General features: G+C 33.7%; 1 protein-coding gene across 50 annotated transcripts in view; it reads left to right on the top strand.

Annotated features, from left to right (window-relative positions):
* mical3a (microtubule associated monooxygenase, calponin and LIM domain containing 3a) overlaps positions 1-22,159 on the top strand; it is a 151,370-nt gene that overhangs the window by 28,487 nt on the left and 100,724 nt on the right. For 49 of the 50 annotated variants that reach the window (XM_073929868.1, XM_073929866.1, XM_073929856.1 and 46 more), the window contains exons 2-3: positions 20,688-21,065; positions 21,204-21,411. In XM_073929868.1, coding sequence (XP_073785969.1) covers positions 20,790-21,065; positions 21,204-21,411 — 484 coding nt within the window. In that variant the 5' untranslated portion in view covers positions 20,688-20,789. Of the gene's footprint in view, positions 1-20,687; positions 21,066-21,203; positions 21,412-22,159 lie in introns of those variants that run through there. The other variant, XM_073929871.1, reaches the window with a different exon arrangement.

Here is a 22,159-nt window from a genome sequence, read left to right on the forward strand (position 1 = left end):
TCGTTTATAGACGATTTTCTGCATATGTTTTGCTCTTTGTTTGCAGAAGATGAGCTGTCAAACCAGTACTGTTGGTTCTGATGAACTCCTGGTTTTCTGTTTGAAGTAGTTAGGTACACATTGCACTTTGTCGAATAAAGGTGTTAGTCATTGGTAGGTCATGATGCATTCTTGTTGTGTTCGAATTACTGTAATTATTATATGTAATTACAAGATGGGATATCTGAGATCAGCAACATTTTGCTGGTTACATCCTCTGTGGCAGCTACTTTTACTTTAGTTGCTCCATCATTGGGAAAGCGTGCTTTAGTCTACATTTTTGAGAAACCACAGAAATTTAATTCAATATATGCTTGATTACAGTGTCTTTCTAAAATTGGGCTTATGAGGAGCATGACACCAACAACATTTTTGTCTATTTACGCTAAGGATATTTATAGGGATATATTATCAGTAAATACAGATTATTTACAGAATACAGAAGGATTATTTACATACTTTTATGTTCACAACACCACATGGTGTCTGTGATTTGTAATCGAATAAGTTTTCGTCTTTTATACATTTAGTCATTTATCAGACGCCATTGTCCAAAGCCACTTACAATTGAAACAATTCTATATATCTACATTAGGGTTGTCACGATAACAGAATCCATTCCAACCTTTACTGAAATTTTAAAAACGTGAATTTCCCTCGAACATTTAAGGACTGTTGAGTGTGTTCTTAAAAAGCGCTGATTTGCCATTGTGTTCATGTGCTCAACAGAAATTACTGTGATTGGCCGTGAAGGTCATCGGTTCACCGAACTCAGTGCTTATTAATGAGTGTAACCACAGATAGGCATGAGCTGGTATTCGATTCTGACGGTATGATAACCTTGGATGTAAATACCACGGTTTCACGGCATCACGGTATTGACATTACTGCTCTAATATATTCTCTTTTTAAATGTCTGGGTAAGAAAAAAAACTTGTTTTTTCCCCTTTGTACACAATATATTAAAATTTAGGAAACATTTAAAATATTTTGGAACCGTAAACATGCCTCATTGAAGTCAAATCATTGACTTCTGCTGTCTTCATTTGTTTCAAAATCACTTTTTTTTTAAAATTTAAAACGGCATCTTTGGATATCCTTTCTGCTGGAGATACTGTTGTCCTAAAAACAAAAACAAAAATCTTACCCATACCTTAGGTACGATATAGCAGAAAATTTTGACTGTTTAAAGCCTTGACTTTTCCAAACCGTGGTATACCTTGAACACTTATCGTCCCATGCCTATACCACAGATACAGGGACACTGGCTATAAGCTGACATATAAGCAATCCACGGATGAGTATCCCTGCAAATGTGGTTACATGCAGATTTCAGTACAGATTGGTATCGAATTGCAGTATCGTGACAATCCTAATTTCCATATAGACAACTTTTTTAGTGTGGTCAGTTAGCTCAGTAGCTCACCTTGTACAGCGTTGTACTTGTGTTCAGTGAAGCACGGTTCCACAAAAGAGTAAAATAATGATGAAAGCTCTTTGTTTTTGAAAATTGGTTGGGTTTAGGTCAGTGGTTTGCTAGGTGATCTGACAAGCAGAGCCTTCAAATTGGCATATATACAAGAAGGATGTGTATGTAAAACATATCAAACGGCACATTAAGAAACACAATTCAAATTCGCAGCATTTTCAAGTGAATTTGCCATCTGAAACTTGCAACAATATTTTTGGGGCAATGCATTTTATGGTAAAAATGCAGGCTGAGACACGAATACTTCCAATGAGGCTGGGCTGAACGCAATATCCAAATTCAATCTTAATAGGAACACCACAATAGAAAAATGTTACTTATATCTCTGAAAATGTGGATACATGTACATGTAATGGACGTGAAAAGATTATACAAATTAATTCCAAATATCCCCAATCAAAAAAATAAAGTTGTTTTGACAAGCTATCAAACTGTATTGCAAATGACATTAATTAGTCAGTAAAAATCTGTGTTTTTACCAAGTTTTAGAATTTTAGGTAATTTTTAGTTAATTTTGATGAAGACAAGAATCATAATTATTTTTTATATATTTTTTTACTTTTTTATGATTATAAACTTTGAAGCTTTATTACTATTATCTTCAAGTCTTTGGCTTTGTCTTATAAATATAGTTATGCATATAAAAACATTTTTGTTGCATTAAATAAAGCCAGATAACTTCAGTATGGATGGGTTCACTGTTTTGACCCTGTCGTTGGTATGGTTGTTCTCATATCAGGGAACAGCTGTTTGTCATTGATTAACTTGGGTAAAGCCTGGGTTCTGGCAGGTCTGGGTCAGCGACGTTCATGGCCTTGTATCTTTGCTGTCTGGAGTCTTGTTTACCCTCTGAGTCTGGGTTAACCCCACCCACTGCGCGTGGGATTAGATCAGCATGCCGTATTCACAGGATTACACTCCTGTTGTCTGTCTCTGAGACCAGGCCACTGTGCACAGTCACGTACAGTAACAACTGCCTCTGTTTGCTCAGATGACTTGTGCTATGATGACACATGCTCATTTCCTCAGCTAGCTTCAGTATGAAAAGCCTGCCTTGTTGTGTAATTCATATTTGTTATAAAGTACATAACTTTTTTGAGTCCTGAACAGAGACATTAAATTGCTGAATAAAAATAAAAATAAAATATTCAGTACTGTGAAAATTCACTGTTTTACTACTGTTGCTGATAACTCTAAATGTAGAAATCTAACATTACAATTTGTACAACCCATATATTTATTTTTGGTCTCATTTTTTAAATAAATGATTTATTCATTCACTCTTAAAACTTTGTTTCATTGCTAGATGGATTATTTTTGAAGGATTATTCAGTGGCATATTCTTTATGGCTTGTTGTCACCATCTATTGGTTAAATAATGTAACTGCTGCCTGCAACTTTCATTTTGGAGCATCAAGTTTAATGCATATGACAGTGATTTTAATCTTTAGCATAAACATCAGTGATTTTATCTAAAAACTAAACTGTTATCCCAGTATTTTTGTGACTGTTTGTAACTTCATAACCAAAAAGTCTAAAGGCTGAATCTCTTTCTTGATTTTTGCGTTTTTCAAACACAGATTTGTATGAGGATTATTAAACATATGCAAATCACCATCATTTATAATTTGTTGTGTGGGTGTTGAGATCCCGATCTTTTATGATTAATCGTGCAGCTTACACTGAATGCATTGATGCAGGCTTTGAATGCGGAAAAACGTCTCGCAAACGAAAAGCGTCCCGGTGTGTAGGAGCCTTCAGACTGATTTATTTATCTTTTTTTTTCAGATACTATGATATGGTTCTCTGAAAAAAGTGTTGCATGCAGAACTGTTGCAAACAATTCATTTGTGTTGAATTTAAACAAACAAATAAAGTTTAATAATGTTCAACTTAATTTGTTTAAATTCAACACAAATAAATTGTTTACAACCAACCTAACGTAAAAAAGTTGAGTAAGTCTAAGGAATCATCTCTGAATATTTTTTTTTTCAGTGTACTGAACTTTTGGCATGTTAAAATAACTACTGCAACACTATTTTCATCATCTTTAAATCATCATTAAGCCTAAAAGCACACGGCAGCATGAAGCAGTGGGAAACTAATATTCACTGCTGCCTTTGTCTTGAAATTTATTGTTCAATTTGTGGTTGCGGGTCACAGCCATCCAAACAATCTGGAATTCCAACAATCTGAACAAGTTTAGCAGCAATTTCTGCTCAATTACTGTAGTAATGAGTTTGTGGCTAAAAGTAAAATGTTATGCAAAATGAAGTATTGCCGTCTGTTGTTGGCTGCAGTCTCCGTATGGATCAGCTTTAGCTTTTGCTTTTTCACAGTAGAGAGTTAATTAGAATAAGACGCTTAAAGTATTTGTAGAGGCTAAAACATAAGTAAACCTTTAGTTGGAAATGACTTGCACAAAGTTATCTATAAATCCTGCTGTTTTGATTGTTGGAGTAATTCTGTTTGCCAATGCCTGTTATCAACTACTCCTTTCTATTTATGGAAAGCCATGCAAATATGCATGTGTCCAGATAAATCCATGAAGCCAAACCTTTAAATGAAGGCTAAGGCTACATAAGGGCATGTGTGACATCATTATTCTCTGTGGTTTCATGAAAAGGATAAATAGAATTGAATTACTTCCAAAACAACTTACTACCGATACAAAGTTTTTATTGTTTTTCCTCTTGGTCAACTTTCTCAGTACGATTCAATATGAACTCGATGTCATGCAGCTTCAATAGTTGAATGTCTTTAGTCTCAAATATCACATGATTGAATAAAACTGGTGATAACTGTTAATTTAAAAGATCTGAGGAGTTTTTTTTTTTTTTTTCATTTAAGATGTCCTACAAACCTTAAATGTATAATACTTAGACTAAATGCTGTAATTTACTTCATGGAAATAAGTTTAGTGACTCAAACATAACTGGGTCAAAATGTAGATCTAATTTCTCAGAATATAATCACAATAAACAAACACATTTTCAGTGATTTCTCAGAAAGAAACTTTTTTTTTTGTTTATTTGCTCATTTATAGTGATTATTTTTGTGGGGACAGTATGTGGCATATTTTTATAATAAAGTGCTTTTCTCTGTTTTGGGACAGTCTGTGTTTGGGAGCTTGTGTTTAGATTGTGTTTGTGAGCCATATCTTTAATTTTTTTTACTGGTTTGGAAAGTGGTAAACTATCAAAAGCTAATAGATGATGAAATGCAAAGACACGTTTACACCATGATCTGTGGGAAACGTATAGACGGTGATTGTTTAAAGAAACATTTCAACCAAAGTTCTGTCATGACATTCCGAATGCATTCCAACATAATTTTAGCAGATTTATGATTATTTTTTATTTAAGTTCTCAGATTTTTATTGGTAACTTAATTTCTCAGAAATTTTTTTTTTGGGTGCAAAAACTCATGACTTTTTTAAGCGTTAGAGTCATTTTCACATTAGACTATATGGAATCGGGTGAGATAATTGCTAATGTGTTTAAAACAATCAGTGTTTGATTACATTAGTGGACACATTCAGATTTTTTGTGACTTTAAATGATTTTGCATTCTTTTCTCAAAATTTGCATTGACTTTATTCACATTTCTTGTGGTGTTTTGCTGTGAATATATTCACAAATTTACACCTTTTATTAATTCTTTTTTGACTTTGTTTACATCTTAACTCTATTATATCTACTTCATTATATTTGATATGTGTGTAAATTATCCAAATAAGCACGTATTAATATTGCTTCAACAATAGAATTAGAAGAATCATGCTAAAATATATTTAAAATATGATGCATTTATTTATTCAATCAATGAAACAGTCATGGAATATCAGGGAATTTTTGCTTGTCATTTAAATATTTACTTATTTTTCATTTATAAAAATTGTATATATTTTTATTTTATTTATTTATTTTTTCTTCTGTACCATATATTTGTTTAGCATGTTATTTTGTGTTCTAATATGTTTTGCCGGGTTGGGCTATTTTCACTGACATTTTATTCCTTCCAAATAAACAACAAACAATCAAATGCAGTCACTAGGTTATTAAAATGCTTTTTAGTGCTGAACAACCCATCCCATTTTGCACAAGATTTCATGATTTTTGCAACATAAAATAACAAATTTTGCCTAATTTTGAAGGTAATTTATTTATTTATTTTTTAATCTGTGACTATTTATGGCATTTCTTGGGTTGTTGTTGTTGTTGTTGTTGTTTTGTTATAAAAATATACATAAAATTATTCAACCTTAATGACTGAATAAATGTTGTTCAAGATCAAGATCCAAAAATTGAAAAGCATAAATAAATTGGAAAATATAAATCATGAAATGCTTAAATCTCTGTCATGGAAATTCAGCTTTTTGGTAACTGAAAGCTGGCTAAGAGCGGAGTTACGAACAACAACATCTTTAAAGTACATTTTAAAAGCTTTATTTAAGGAACTTTACTTAGGAATTGAACATCTCTCTAAAGACATATTATGGTGATATTTCAATGTAACCAAATGTTTGTAAATGCATAATAAATCATCCATACATGTAGTAGAAGGGAATGGAAGGAAGTTATAGAACCTTGAATTACTTACTATTATTTTGATGTTGTACTATATAGAAAGTCAAATAAATAACTTGACTTTCAAGGAGGGGTGGGGGTCATTATTTGGATGCAACCGCTTTTGTAATCGGTAACATTTTTTTATAAGAAGCTGTCATTAAATACACATGTTTGGTCAGTAAACTTAATGTCACATTTACATTCACTTATGTCACATGTAACTAGTTACTTCCCAACACAGCAGTTAAATAACCCCTGAAACTTATGATCATTCACAAACATCTTAAAAAAATTCCATTTTTAAATCGAGTTATAGTTCATAACTTTTATGTTGTCAAATTTAATTTAAACTCTTAAACATTCCAAGTGCAGATGATACTTGAAGCATTAAGCAAACTATCATACAAACTCGCTAAGGTGTGGCTGATGGTGTTCAGACAGTAATTATGGGTGATATATTAAGACCAGTGTTCTTGTAGCTGCTTTTTAAGGATTGGCTACTTTTTAGATAATGAGATTCACTACTGTCGCCATTCCATTAAAAGAAGAAAAGCAAAGCCGGCTAATTCCAGGTGCATAATAGCCTAGTAGTTTGCCTCACCCACATCACTTTGCTTTGTTTACCTGCCCACATGCGGCTCTGTTGACTCAGCGGCCTCCATCATTGTGTGTGTGTGTGTGTGTGTGTGTGTGTGTGTGTGTGTTATGATGTAATGCTCCTTTACTGAAGTTTCCATTGCTACCGCTCTCCGTCTTACCTGATTGTCTGGAGGGAAGCACACACACAGCGGCAGGAGGAGACATAACAGCTGTTTTATATATGACATGGCGGTGCAGCCCAATGTTTTATGTGGTGATAAAACAAGCCCCTTCAATCCCAGGAGAGTTGAAAATCATAGACAAACAAAGGGTAAAGTGACCTGAGGATAAATGTAGGGTGTCTTTCTGTAAGATAAATTAATGGGAGATATTATGATCTGTCATCCAGTACAAGGAGGCTGCAATTTGATTTATCTCAATAAAGTTCACAGAGATGAGTTTAATGTCTCAGCCTTGGGTTGCTAGTCTGTTTTTTTACTTGATCTTGGTCTATCATGTGAACATGATTTCATGTGGTCTGGTGAATTCCCAATAATCGGCAGCAGTGCAATTGTACTGTTCAATTATATGGCCCAAAGTATAAAAATCCCTGATATCATTCAGCTGGATTTAGATAGAGATTGTTTATTTGTATAGTGTGGCTGTGGTCAAATGTTACTCCCCTTGAATTGTGTTTGACTTCATATATCAACAGTCATAATCACTAAATAGTTGGCCATATAGTGTTTTTTAAATGATTTTTTTTTTATTAAGTAGTTAATTTTTAAATAATTGGCCAATTACTGAGCCTACTTTGCTGATTTGATGACACATTTAAGGAAATCATGTAGTGCAAATTATGCATTATTCTATAAAACATGAAAATGTCACAAAAATGAGGGTGAAAAAGCTTTATGAGTCACTAACAGCTTTATGTAAATAATAAAATATTAAAAAAAAATACATTAGTCATTAATAGCGCTACAGTATATCGTTTTAGCATCAATAGCTATGTTTCCATCCACCTATTTTTATGCACATTTTGTATATGCGCATAAAAACGGTTGATGAAAATGCCAAGATGCTAGGGATGGGAAGATTAACCGATATGTATCGATACGCGGTCATGTGCGTGCACAATGCGAGTGCATCGGTTGAGCAGCAGAGGATGAATGAAATTTTGGAAGCAAATCGAGATGCATCGGTTTTTGCGAGATGCATCGATTTTTCCGAGATACAGCTTATATTTTTAATATAGAATGTATTTTTTATTTATTAACAAGTGTTGTCAACCTGTTTTTGGCGCATAATTTAATCGACCTACATTAAGTAAGCCTTAGCAACGGATTTGCGGATGTGTACACTTATACTACAACTCAGTGTATCAGGTGTGCGGATGAAGCTAGTGGAGCGCCCTCAGAAAGTGCGAGAAGCAAAACAAACATTTTATTCCCCACTGAGTTTTAAATCTAAAGTATGGCAACATTATGGATTTAAGGATGGACGACTTGACAGGACAGATGCAATTTGCAAAATGTGCCGCGCATCTGTAAAATACGCGGGCAGTATGACTAATCTGAAATCTCACTTGAAGCGGCGCCACGGTGTTGTTGTGAAAGCATCTTACAGTGTTTCTGCATCCCCGGCTTTCGCACTGCTTCAACCAGCTCCAAAAGTGGTGAGAAAAGCATTGCAAGTTTTTTTTCCATGCGCAACAGTTCTGCTCGCTCTACGCCAATAACGAATGCTATTGCATTGTTCATCTGCAAAGATATTCAGCCTAGTGTCACGGAGAACAAAGGTTTTAAACACCTCCTCCTGTTAATTTTTATTTAATAATAATAATAATAATATTAATAATAATAATGATAAAAATAATTGGGTGTCACGGTGGCACAGTGGGTAGTTTGACCACCTCACAGCAAGAAGATTGCTGGTTTGTTATATTTTTATAAGCCTGTTGTTTACAGTGACAGTGATGTTTCAAAGCAGCATAACACTGCTAGTTCACAACCTTAAGTTTTGAATAATCAGTGGCAAAATATATCTTTGTAAAACTTGTTTTCAAAGTTGAAAAGTTAAATCACAATTCTTGTTGTGCAATGCTAAATTTATTTATGTTGAAAGAGTGCAAATATATACATATTTTTTTAATATAGATTGCACTTATACATTCTGTTTATCTTGAAAATACTTAAATAATATGTGCTTTATGTTCTAAAATGGCCCTCTACTGTAAACTGACACTCTGGCTCTGAGAGAAGAACCAGTTTGTAAAAAAAGTCTTGGTTTTGCTTGGTTTATAAATAATCAAACTCATTCAATGGCACAGCATCCTCTTTCACATCATCTCATAAACTTGATCTAATTAGTTAGTGCTGAAATATCGCATCGTATCGTGATATGGGTGTGAATCGTATCGTGTTGCATCGCAATATGTCACAAATGTATCGCTAATATATCGGATCGTATTCTTTGTATCGAGATGCGTATCGGATCGGCATTATAGCTTAGATGCCCAACCCTACAAGATGCACATTGATTTTGAAAATGAGTAGGATAAACTTTTTTATTTGGCAAGAAAAGATGCGTATATATTACGATGGAAACACTTTTTCTGAACAAATTCCAGCATGTGCTTAAAAAAAAAAAGTCGTGATTTTGTTATAAGAGATCATGTGATGATAAAAATGTGTGTGAATGGACAAACTAGCAGACCAAGCACATTTAAAACATCTGAAATGTTTTTTTGTTGTTTTGTTTTCTTGCTTTTACTGTTGATATTTGGCGGCAGTTAATCAGAAAGTGATTATTGCATGCTGTTTGTGTTGCTCTGCAGTAACACTTTAGAAACACTAGCTGGCAGTAGGCTTTCATGTTCCTCTTTGTCGAGTTTCTTCTCGGGTGATTTGATTTTTCTGAATGCTACCAGGGCTCAACAATAAGGACTGCCCGGTGGCCCGGGGCCAGCGTGCGAGGAGCTCTGGACAGTAGACAGAATTTTTACTGGCCTGATTCGTAGTGCCTTGTCACAAGAGTTCAATTTGTCTGCGACTATTTGTCAATTGCATATAAATACAGTCTTAGAATCGAGAAACAGTTTGTGCTTTTAAGCCTTTAAATGCTGCCTTCTCAGTGATGTCGTAAACACCATGTTGTTTTTCGGTTCCTTCGATCTGATTGGATGTTGTGAGCATGTCGTTTTTTTTGTAACCTGTTAAAAACCAGTACAGCGAAATGAATTTATGAGGCTAAAAGAATGTCTTGGAAGCAGACATTTACGTGGGTACAATGCGAAGATATGCTCATTATACATTTTTTAACATTTTAAAAATATAAAAATTCTAGATTCAAAACACATTTTTTAAAACAATATTAAAAACGTAGCTAAGAAAGATCTATTAACTTAACTTTTTTTTGGTGGGGCCAGTGAAAATATTTGCAGGGCAAGTAAAAATCTGAACTGCTGGCCCAATCGGGCCAGTAGAAAAAATCCTTAGCGTTGAACCCTGGCTACCATAATGTTCAAGCAGCTTAAACTCCTAGCTAAAATAGCTAAAACTCTCAGACGGGAACCGGCGGACATGCAACAGTTTTAATTCTAAGGCAAACACAAAACAAAATTTTCCATCTGGAGCTTATTCACAGGACTTGACACTTGAAAACACTTGCTCCAATGAGCTTGTGGCTATCACTACCACTCTTCACAGCTATCAAGCCAACCAATCACAGAGCTTGCGCTACATGTTGCTGAGACGCGTAGTTACATTTTACGAGAGGTGCACACCAGGGTCTGCGTCAGCCTCAGCGAGGGATATGGGACTGCACATCAGCCTTAAATGGTCACGAAACACCAAAACACATTTTTTGAGCTGTTGACAGTCGTATATGTGTCCCACACTGCTAAAAACACTATTAGGACACCTATATTTCACTAAAAAGTGTAAATTGGTTGTTTTTGTGTTATTTCAAGCAAATTCGTACTTCCGGTTTGAAACGAATTTTTGAAGCTGCGTCACGGTCATGACATAATAGCGTTGTATTCCAGCGTGCAGACTGGGCGTCTGTGCCAGAGTGTGTCTTATTACGTCTATTGCATTAATGCATGAGTAAGGCTTGGTTCAAACCAATCAGCGCACTCTATTGTGCAACTTCATTAATATTCATTACTGTCACAGTGTTTAGACGACAGAGACGCCACGTTGTGTTGGCAAAACAAGCGTGTAGTGTTGCTTTTATAGTTTGCTGCAGTTAAGTTTTGTTTTCATTTTCTCTCTGTGAGAGCGCAGCTGGCGTCACGTGTGGATTAACAGTGTACGCGACGTGCGACAACAATAACTTACGTGTCTAAGGAGGATTATTGTTTACCTGAGAGCTGTTCTGGATTGGCTTGTAGTCTTCTCTTAATAAAGATGCGGCTCTAGTTGCTGGTGATTGTCCTGTCTTTACAGATTTGGTAAGTGAGCGACCAGTGCTCTTTGTTTATTTAGTTCATATTTTATTCGTATCAAACAAACTATTGCACCGAGTGTAAACAAGTTAGCACTAACAGTTACAACCAAACTTTAACCTCATGTTGGAGTTTGTGACCGGAATAACACACGCGGCTTTCTGACACTACCTGCCGTGTACATCTAAGTTTCTGGGAAATGCTGAGTTTTTTATCTCTCATTCGCCGTGCGGTATCAAACATTGCATGAAAAATACACGCTTAGAGCAGATCCTCGAATCAAATATCACGTTTGTCGGGAGGGACATGAATGAATTCCCTGATTGAAAGAGCCAAACTGCAGTTGAAGTCCACCATTTGATAATTTGGCAAATAATTCGACTACAGATGTCCATGTAAACACAGTCACATTGTCCGCTGTGATTGTGTGTTTTGACTCTGAAACTCAGCGCGCCCAAATAGACACTCCCACACCAAGCCTCTTTTCTTCCTCCGACACTCCCCCCTAAACAGAGCTGGACACGCCCACTTTTCTGACTTTTTCCAAAGTAGAGGTGTGAAAACACCCTGCTGAAACGAGGGGGTTTCATGGCCCTTTAATAATATTGACCCTAAAATAAAAAAAAAAACATAAAAAAATAAATAATAATAATAAAATGTATTCCAGGCATAAAAAACAAATAGAACTTTCTCCAGAAAAAAAAAATATTATAGAAAACACTGTGAAAAATCTCTTGCTCTCTTTAAACATCATTTAGGGAAATATTTGAAGAAAAAGCCTGTTTTTAATCCCCCCGTTATCATGACTTGTATAGTGACATGATATGAGATTTGTCATATCATCCAGCCATATTTGATAATAAAATAGACACAACGGACTGAAATAGAGATGCAGATTCAGTATTATTAATATTTCCTTTTATGTGACAGTCTGGAGTTATTTGTCATCAGTGGGAGTCCTCAGAGTATAGCGTCTTTCCTCTTTAAGCTAAAACACTCACAGGCCTCCTTTTTACCTCTTCATACAGGAAACATCCTGGAAATATATGAGCTCCCTACAGGAAGAGTGTAGAGAGAGCCTTTGTACAGTCCATTCAGACACGTAATACAGTCTATTTTTAGCCCAGCGTCTGACACGATCTCTCCATAAAGTTAAAAAATGCATGCTCCTAGTGCACGTGTGTGTTTTCTAAAGCGTGCTGAGAATTTCCTCTAGTTCTTCAGTCACAGGCGAGTGAATGCAGGTTGTATATTTTTATCAGACTGGTTATTTATTCATGTCTTCTTGCTGTTCTGTTGAATGGATTGGCACAGATTGCGGTTTATTGTTTCCGTATGTCTCTAATGCTGTTTATCAGCATGTCTGTAATGATTGTCTTCTGTTTCTCTCATGTCATACAAAGTTCAGTGTGTATTCATAGCTGCTGTATCACTAACACCACATTGCTGAGTGACAAGGGCCAGATTGCTGCGTCTGAAATCTAATATATCTGTAGTGACAGGTCAGAAATGTGCAGCGTTTCCTGTGCGAAAGAGGTGCTGGTTTTAGGTCTGTGTTCAATTATAGCAGGCCCTGGGTTGGAAGCGTTCAGGCATGCTGGGAGTTCGTATTATGTTATGCTGGAGCTTTAACGTGTATTGGGCATTGCAGAGTTATGTAAGATTGCTCTTTACATCTTCCCATGAGTCAGTGCTGCTGTGACGAACAACAGATTATGCTTGCAGTACATTGCAGTTGAATGTTTAGTGCTGGTTTGTTGTTGTGATTTAATGTTTCAATCAGGAGCGTTGTGATGGAAGATATATGACCAGAATTATTCTGTCATGGTAACTATATATAATCATATATAACAATGGTTCTGGAATTCTACATTTATTTAAACTGATTTCAGGGGTTTTAGAATTGTGAATTGTGTGGCTAATTTGATTTGATTTATTTATTTCGAACTGAAAATCATACACTTAAAACAATTCATCAAACAGGATACATTTTATCATGATCAACAGAATATTAGCTTGTATTTATATACACTTAAAATAGCAATTTAGCCAGTTCGAAGCTTATTAATAATATAATTATATTAGTTTAAATCATAGTTTGTAGTTGCAAATTCATTTTTTAGTTACCATTCCTAATTATGGTTAATTTCAATCATCTATTTATTTTATTTAATTTTTTTTTACATTTATTATTTGATTTATTTTATTAAATTAATTAATAAATTGTTTAATTATTATTATTTTATTAAAATTTATTATTGTTTAATTTTTATTATTATTTATTTATTATACTTTTTTAAAAGTGTATTTTTCCAGATTTTTTAATTGACTTCCATTAATTATTTATTAGTACTTAAAAATAGCAATAAATTCTATTTTTTTGGTTGTTTATTAATTTATTATTTTTTTTAATTATTTAATTTATTTTATTATTATTTAACTTTTATTAATTTTTATGTTTTGTTTAAATTGTATTATTCCAAATATTATAAATGGCATCAATTAATTATTTGTTAGTACATAAAAAATAACTGCAATAAAATGTATTATTTATTTATTTGTTTATTTTTATTAATTAATAAAAAAATTATATTATTTTATTATTAATTTCTTTTTTTATGCTTTGTTTAAAATTGTATTTTGAGCAGATATTATGTCTGACTTCCATGATGAATTATTTATTGGTACATTCAAAAAAACCAATAAATTCTATTTAATATGTATTTGTTTTTTTTAATTCATGTATTTAAAAAAATTATTTAATTAATTAATTTTATTATTATTTTAATAAAATTTAAGGGTTTGTTTTTAAATTATATTTATTCAAATATTATAAATGACAGCAATTAATTATTTATTGGTACATAAAAAACTGCAGCAAAATATTAAAAAACTGCAATAAAATATATTTTATTTGTTTGTTTATTTATTTTTAAATAATTAATTAATTTATTTATTTATTCAAATTAGTATCATTTTACTATTAATTTATTTTTTATGCTTTGTTTAAAATTGTATTTTGTTTAGATATTATAACTGACTTCAGTTAGTTATTTATTGGTAAATTTATTTATTTTTATGATTTATTTAATTTGTTTTATTATTATTTTAATTTTTATTTAATTTTTTATAGTTTGTTTTAAATTGTATTTATCCAAATATTATAAATGGCCTCAATATTCATTTTTTTTACATAAAAAAACTTTAATAAATTATTTATTTATTAAATGTTTTATTCTATCATACAAGATTAAAAGTACGCTAATTACTTTTTGGTATTAACACTTTTTGAAAATTCTTCTTCAGAGACTGCAAAAATGTGTTCATTAGAAGTTCTTCCATATTAGATGTGTGCTAAAAAATGCAGCAGTGCCCCACTGGACCCCATGTTTCACAATACTTGGATAGCTGTAGTTTCACGCACATGTTGTTTATGCTTCCTGTCATCTTATGACTCGTCCTGCAAGCAATCCACAGAACTCCACAAAAAGCTCACTGGATGCCTTCATCATTTTGTTTTCATAATTCTCAAAATCATACACATCTTTTACTTTTTTTTTTTTTTTTTACCTTTTTTTAAAATCTTTTTTTTTTCCACAAATTAGGCCTAATTCTCCATTGTCATTACAGAACATGTGAACTCCAATTTTACAGATAGTTATGCCTGCTGTGCATGCACTGCAGTGTATTGCGAATGGAGTAATGCTTCTATATATAAATCCAGCTTCTTTCCAGTGTTCTTGAGGAGTCACTCTGCTCAGTTGTTACTATACTCGAGGGCTTTAAACAGGTTATTCTACACTGATATGTAAAGCAGCTGTGTTCACATGATCTTTAGCATTGCCGCTGAGGTGCTCTGATATGTATATATACACGTGTCAAGTTTCTTTCAGAGAGTGACCGAGTTAAAGCCACACGAGGACAACCAGAACTAAATTCTATATTGGTCTATTAAGGGTCAATAGGAAACTGCCTTTCTTTTTGAAAGGCAAGACACTGAATAGGGTAAAAAATAAATTGTTGGTATTAGTGATGTCCAAAAATATTGAGATATTGATAAATATTAGCACTGAAATATTTCAAATGATGCAATCTTGCTTTTAGTCAGTATAAATATTAGTATCAACAGGGAGATTAGTAATAATAAAAATGAACACTTTTGTCAGATGAGATTGTGCTAATTTAGAATTTTAGAAATACTTATAGAAATAAATACTTCGAAAAATGCTGTAATTTGCATACATTTCTTGCATAAATGTGAATGTCAGATTTGGTTAAATTTTACATATTGGAGTTGACTGTTTTTAAAGAGAGGGCTTTTTTAAATTACCCCATAACTCTGAAAATACTGTGAACGAACCAATCAAATGATGTATGAATGAATATGTCCCTCTGTAAAACAAATGTTTATGATAGGAATTGGGATAAAATTGCTGAAGTGCAGATTTATAGATCAAAGCTCAATGTCACAAATGTACAGATTTGATGGCATTTAACAAAAAAAGGAAAAGAATTTTACATGATTTATTTTGCTTTGAGCTAAAACACTGAAAACACTTGATCAAAATCTCAAAAATGACAGTTTTTGCTTGCAGTGCTTCACATTAATTCGGCAGACTTTGTTTAATGAGCTGTACTTTGAACATCATGGACGTTTCTGTTTACACGACTGCTGCTGTGTAAAAAAAAAAAAAAAAAGGTTGAGCCCTTTGAAGCATTAGCGTAGTGTCATAGAGTAATGGAGAGAGGAAACCAGTTACCAGATCCATCTGCCTCAGTGCTTTAACACACTTTTCCGATATTGGGAGCCAGCTTGACTGCTGACGTGTAGAGAAAGCTAAAGGACAAGACTGTAAATTCCATCTTCACACTAAACCATAAACGCCTGCATTATCATTCTATAATCGGCTGTCAGCAATGATTGATGCCAGTTTATCACAATCTGATGATAGCTCCTTTGTGATATTCGTGATTATTGACTATTATTAAATTTAATTTATTGATGAGCTACAAGTCACAAATTTAAGGAGCAAATTTTAAGCAAATTTTATTGATTAATATAATTAGATTGACATGATCAGAGTGAATTGTTTAATAATAATGCTGCTAATATAATATGACTGATAATGTTGCTTACTATATACGCTGTAGAAATAATATTGCAGCTTAAAATTCTTTAGTTGAATCAAATGAACTTTTCTAGTCATCTCAACTCAACATCAGTCAAACTGACTAAAAATATTAGGGTAAACTTTATATCTCTGAAAATATTCAGTTGAAACCTGATTGGCCTATTTAAGTTAGAGATAAAATTAGAGATAGAGTTAAAGTAACATACAAATATATTTTAAAACTTTGTCATATCATTGTTTTAGTAAGTAATATTGCATGAGTTTATATTATAGTGTATCATAGCTTAGCGTATAGTAGTGTATTTAATTAATTTCATTATTAAATATTTCACTTTGTTTTTATATATTTATTTGTTTTCTTTTCATGCGTACTTGCTGGATTTGTTTATTACAATTTCATATAGTTTAATTCACTGTTATGTAATGTAAATAATATTTTCTGCAACATTACATATGGAGACTAGAAAGAAAGAATAAGAGGGAAGAGAATGACTATGAAAGAAAGAACGAAGAAAAGAAAGAAGGAAAGAAAGAAAGACCTTAAAAATTAAAAGGTTGGAAAGAAGGAAAGAAAGAGACCATAATGGAAAGATAGAAAGAAGGAAAGATGAAAAGGAAAAAGAAAGATAGAAAGAAGAAGAGAGAACATAAAAGAAGAAAGTAAAGATGCCAAGAAGAATGAAAGAAGGAAAAAAACATGAGAGAAAGAAAGAGATCGTGAAAGAAAGAAAGAAAGAAAGAAAGAAAGAAAGAAAGAAAGAAAGAAAGAGACCATGATGGAAAGAAGGAAAGAAAGAGACCATGATGGAAAGAAAGAAGGGAAGACACCATGAAAGAAAGATGGGAAAAAAGGAATGAAAGAAGGAAAGAAAGACAAAAAAGATACCAAGGGAAAGATACCAAGAAAAAATGAAGGAAATAAACCATGAATGAAAGAAAAAAAGATGGAAAGAAGGAGAGAAAGAAGGAAGGAAAAAGACCATGAAAGAAAGAAAGCTGGAAAGAAGGAAGGAAAAAAGAAAGAAAGAAAGAAAGAAAGAAAGAGACCATGATGGAAATAAGGAAGGAAAAAAAACAAGGAAGGAAAGAAAGAGACCATGATAGAAAGAAGGAAAGAAAAATGGACAAAAAAGAAAGAAATTCCATGAAAGAAAGATGGAAAGAAAGAAAAAGACCTTGATGGAAAGAAAAGAAAGAAGAATAGAAAGATGGAAAGAGTACATGAAAGAAAGATGGAAAGAAGGAACAAAAGAAAAACCATGAAAGAAGGAAAGAGAGAGAAGGAAGTAATTACTATATGATTTTTTTTTATTTAATGTTACCAAAACTGTATTGCATTACTTTATATTTCTTTAACTCAAGTTTCATGGTGTTTTATTATGTTTTTACCTCTCTCTGTGTTATGCTTGAGCTGTTTCATTTTTATTCAATTTTTAATTTCATTATGTAATATTTTTTTTGCCCCATAAGCGCTGGTCAGCTGAAATGTGATGATTATGAAAGCATGTTAGAGTGTCATTACGTCACGTCTGCTGCCTATGTGATACTGAGGCTTTGAGTGTCTGGCTGTGGTGTTGATCTGGTTGCTGGCGCAGCAGTTTGCGAGCGGTGTGTGAGGTCAGGAGTGTGTTTTCACAGAGCAGAGTGAAAGGGCGTCACACTAACCCTTCACCTACCTTTCCTTTCATTCCAGCTTTCCTTCATCTAGACCACACCTTAGCAGAGTGAGTGTGAGGCTCGATTTGTTTCAAAGAGACCTTGGCCCTGACAAACTGCTCATTTGTGATGTTTTTGATGTTCTATTTCAGTGGCTCACAGCTATATTTTTGTGGTCATTTTCAGTTGCCTGATTAATAAAAAAAAACAGTCTGAGTGGGATGCTTTTTAACATTTTATTTATTTATTTATTTATTTATTTATTTATTTATTTATTTTTTCATTTGCCCAGCACTGGGGATGCACCAGTATGGTATTTTTGTAAACCAATAACCGATAGCTTTTTTTAGATTTGGAGAAGATTTGTTAGCTAATAAATATAAGTAGTATTTTTTTCTAATATTTCTGATGTTTCCAAAAACAGAAGTTAACCACAGTGAACAACTGGTTTTATTTTATAACCTTAACTTCAGAAAAATAAAGACTGATTTCTGAAATGTATAGAGATCTATAGCCCACTTTCTTTTATATAAACACAATGTACTGCAGGATCTAAAAATGCTTAAATAAAGCACTGATAATAACCACCTAACATTTAACCACAATCAAAATATCAGTAAAGTAATAAAAATAGTGGCAGGCAGCAAACATGTGAAGTGGTACAAACTGCGAAAATAATACAATTATTGGCTAATTTTGTTGTTGGGTAATAGCAATAAAAATAGGGCTGTGGGATATGGCAAAAAAAAATCTTAAATCTACTTTAATGAAACATTTTCACTTATTTTTCCGAGCAACTGCATGTACCATCCATGTTGTTTTTTTTCTTTTTGAAATACAGATTTGTCAATGCTTTATTTTATATATTAAATAATATTTTATTTTATGCAAAGCAACATTTATAGACATTAATGATTTTAAAATGATTTTATATAAAGACACTAATTATAATTACCTTTAATATTATAAAATATTGGTTGTACAGATGTCCATGGTTTTGTTACCAAAATGCAATGTGGTAATATGAGTGAGCAGGGCCTGTGTTTGGTTTTAAAAGTCGATCAGAAGTCTTTTCCCAACTAATGGCCAGTTGTTGGCTTGAAAATACATTGCACAGCCAAGCTTTGGCCAGTCTGTTACAGTTTGACACCTGAGTAGGACAGGGCCGGCAACAGTGTATGTTAATTATGCAGCAATGCGGTTTATTTATCATGTCAAAGGTGTCTCTTTCACAGAGGAATGCATGGACTTCCAATATATCCGCATATCCTGTTTGGGTTTCTGTGCAGTCATTAGTCTTCCTGTGGTCATTGACTCTCAGATAAGGGCATTTTCAGCATTTCCGATGCCAAGTCTTTATTCCTTCTTTTAGGTCCTTCAGGCTATATGAAATTTTCCAGGCAAGATTTTTGGCAGCCCACTCTGTTGTTGAATGGTGTTAACTTTTAAAACCTGTTTTATAGACAGGTTTTGCACAGTATGTTTTATATGGTTTTCGTTATATCAGGTTTTCAAGTCCTGTAGAAATATTAAGTGGATTCTATCTCAAGTTCAGTCTTGTGCAACTTTTATATTAAATATTTAATATAATTAAATGCTTTTATATTTTTTATTTTCTCATTTTATGACAAGAATTTAATTAAAAACATAGTTTGTCACGTACTGAAATTGAGATTCTGCCACCCAAATCCCTGTTTTGATTCGCAAAACTATAATTATGTATCTTAGATTAGTTCTTTTTTCTGTTATACTTCTTGCAGATGATGGGATAGGAATGTATACTTTAGTTTATATTGTCTCTTTCTGTAACTATTCCTGAAAGCAAGTACTATCATAGACATATTGTGTAGTCTATATTGTAAAATGTTACCAAAATGTTGTCATGCCTAGCTGAAAATGTCAAAATACACAATTTCAGTAATTCGTACAAGACTGCCTTTTAATTATCACTGACAAAAATATCTACTACTGGGTGTCCGCAGGGTCTAAAAAGAATTAAAAGTTGCTAAATCAATTATGAGAAAATTAAGGCTCTTAAAAGGTATTAAAAAGTCTTAATTGCGTTTTTACGAGGCCTTAAATTTTGTTCAAGCGCTGTCCAAAGTATTTAACTCCAAAAAAGCATAAATATATTTATTTTCCTCCTAATATTAACAACGGTGTGCTCAATCCATGCGATTGGTTCGGGCCAGGGGTGCATCTAGTTAAGCTCCTCCGTCCAGGTGATGTGATGTAATTTTTGACAAACGCAGGAAGGTGATGTGACGCTCTCCACATTTAGCCAAACCATAGAGCGAAACAAAATGGGAAAATATAAGTTTGCGTACTCCTGGTTGGAGAAAGACGAGTTTAAACAGTGGCTAAAGCCTGTCGCTGAAAACAACCATGTTATTTTTTAAAGCTTTGTTTCTTCAGATCTTATCCGATTCTGTTTCATGGTTGTGCTCCATTCATTTATTTAACTACTACAACTGTTTATTAAGTGAAAGATTTGATACAGTTTAGAACTTGTAGTGGTGAAGAGGTCTTAAAATATTCTGAAAAATATTCTTTTTAAAAGTCTTAAAAAGGTATTGAAATTATTTTTAGGATTCCTGGATATACCCTGTACTAAAGGCAGATTTTACTGGATTGTCTGCACTGACCTTTAGAAAAAGTTGTCTAAGATGGTTTTTAAAATGACCTGTTGATGAGAGTGGGTCACTTTGTTTATAATCTTAAGGTGTTATAATGCCAAAAATGACTAATCATTTCTCTTGTTCTTCATTCAGGGTGAAAATGTCCTATGGAGGAAGTTGAATCTCAAACAGACAGACTCTGAGTGAGCTGGGCGGGGCCTGTCCCATAATCCCCGCTTGTCGGGTCAAGGGAACATGGGAGATGGAGGCGTCAATGCGGTGGGAGAAGGGGTGAATCAGTCCCATATGCTTTTTGACCGCTTCGTCCAGGCCACCACCTGCAAAGGCACTCTCAAGGCTTTTCAAGAGCTCTGTGACTTCCTGGAACTCAAGCCCAATGAATACCGCGTGTTCTACCACAAACTCAAGTCCAAGCTCAACTACTGGAAAGCCAAAGCTCTCTGGGCCAAATTAGACAAGCGCGCCAGCCACAAAGAATACAAAAAAGGAAGGGCCTGTGCCAACACTAAGGTATGAAAGTTTCCCTGGGACCTTTTCCCTGTTTTGCTTATTAGTTCCCAAACTTGCAGTGCTGCCTAAAATAGATTCTCTATGGACTTCATGTGGCTCAATGATTTGATTGTAACTTTTTGTGGGTCTGTTTCCTAGTGTCTGATAATTGGAGCTGGACCATGTGGTTTACGTACAGCCATAGAGCTGGGTTTCCTCGGGGCCAAGGTGGTTTTATTGGAGAAGAGAGATGCGTTCTCTCGAAACAATGTGCTCCATCTTTGGCCCTTCACCATTCAGGATCTGAGGGGTCTTGGAGCCAAGAAGTTCTACGGCAAATTTTGTGCTGGAGCCATCGACCATATCAGTAAGTACATACAATTTTTTAAAACTTTTTGAAGGTTTGCCTTAAATTTGAATGCATCATTTGTGTGTGGGATTGAGGAATTCCTGACACTCTTTTGCCTACTCTAATTATTTTATAAGCTATTCGTAAGTCTACAGCTGATGAAATTATGCAAAATTATTGGCACTTTAGGTTTGGTCTTAAAATGGCAATGTGAATGCTTGGTGAACCAGGATCAAATATATCAGAATTTTTGGTTCAGACCGAAACATCTTCAGTACAGAAACATGTTCAGTGCCCATGTCAGGGTTGCGTTTCCACTGCCAATAGTACCACCCTTACTTGATAGGTGTAGTGTATGCCAGAATGTTGCGATTAACGTCATTCTTGCTGAAGATGGAAGCCTTGCGTGTTGTTCACATATAGAGTCTTTTGTGAACTTGTGTTTTTTAATTTTCGTTTCCATTGAGTGGTACGGTACTCTTCTATGGCCGTTTTCACCATCAAAAGGTATCAAAAATGAATCTTACCGTGCAACTATTTGGGTACCCTTTTGAAAGGGTACCTAGCATGACAAAAGGGTACCAAAAGGTGGAGCTGGACATGCAGCTAAACGCCATTGGTTTACAGAGATACGTCACTGGCTTGTGCACAAGCCAGGAGAATGAAAACAAAGGAAGCATAATTTTTAAATACATAGCAGAAACATTACACTGTAAAAATAAATACATAACGTACCATGGTCGACCCAAGCTCAAACAAACATTGT

The sequence above is a fragment of the Danio rerio genome, chromosome 18 (genome assembly GCF_049306965.1).
Source record: "Danio rerio strain Tuebingen ecotype United States chromosome 18, GRCz12tu, whole genome shotgun sequence".
In the NCBI taxonomy this organism is placed as follows: Eukaryota; Metazoa; Chordata; class Actinopteri; order Cypriniformes; family Danionidae; genus Danio; species Danio rerio.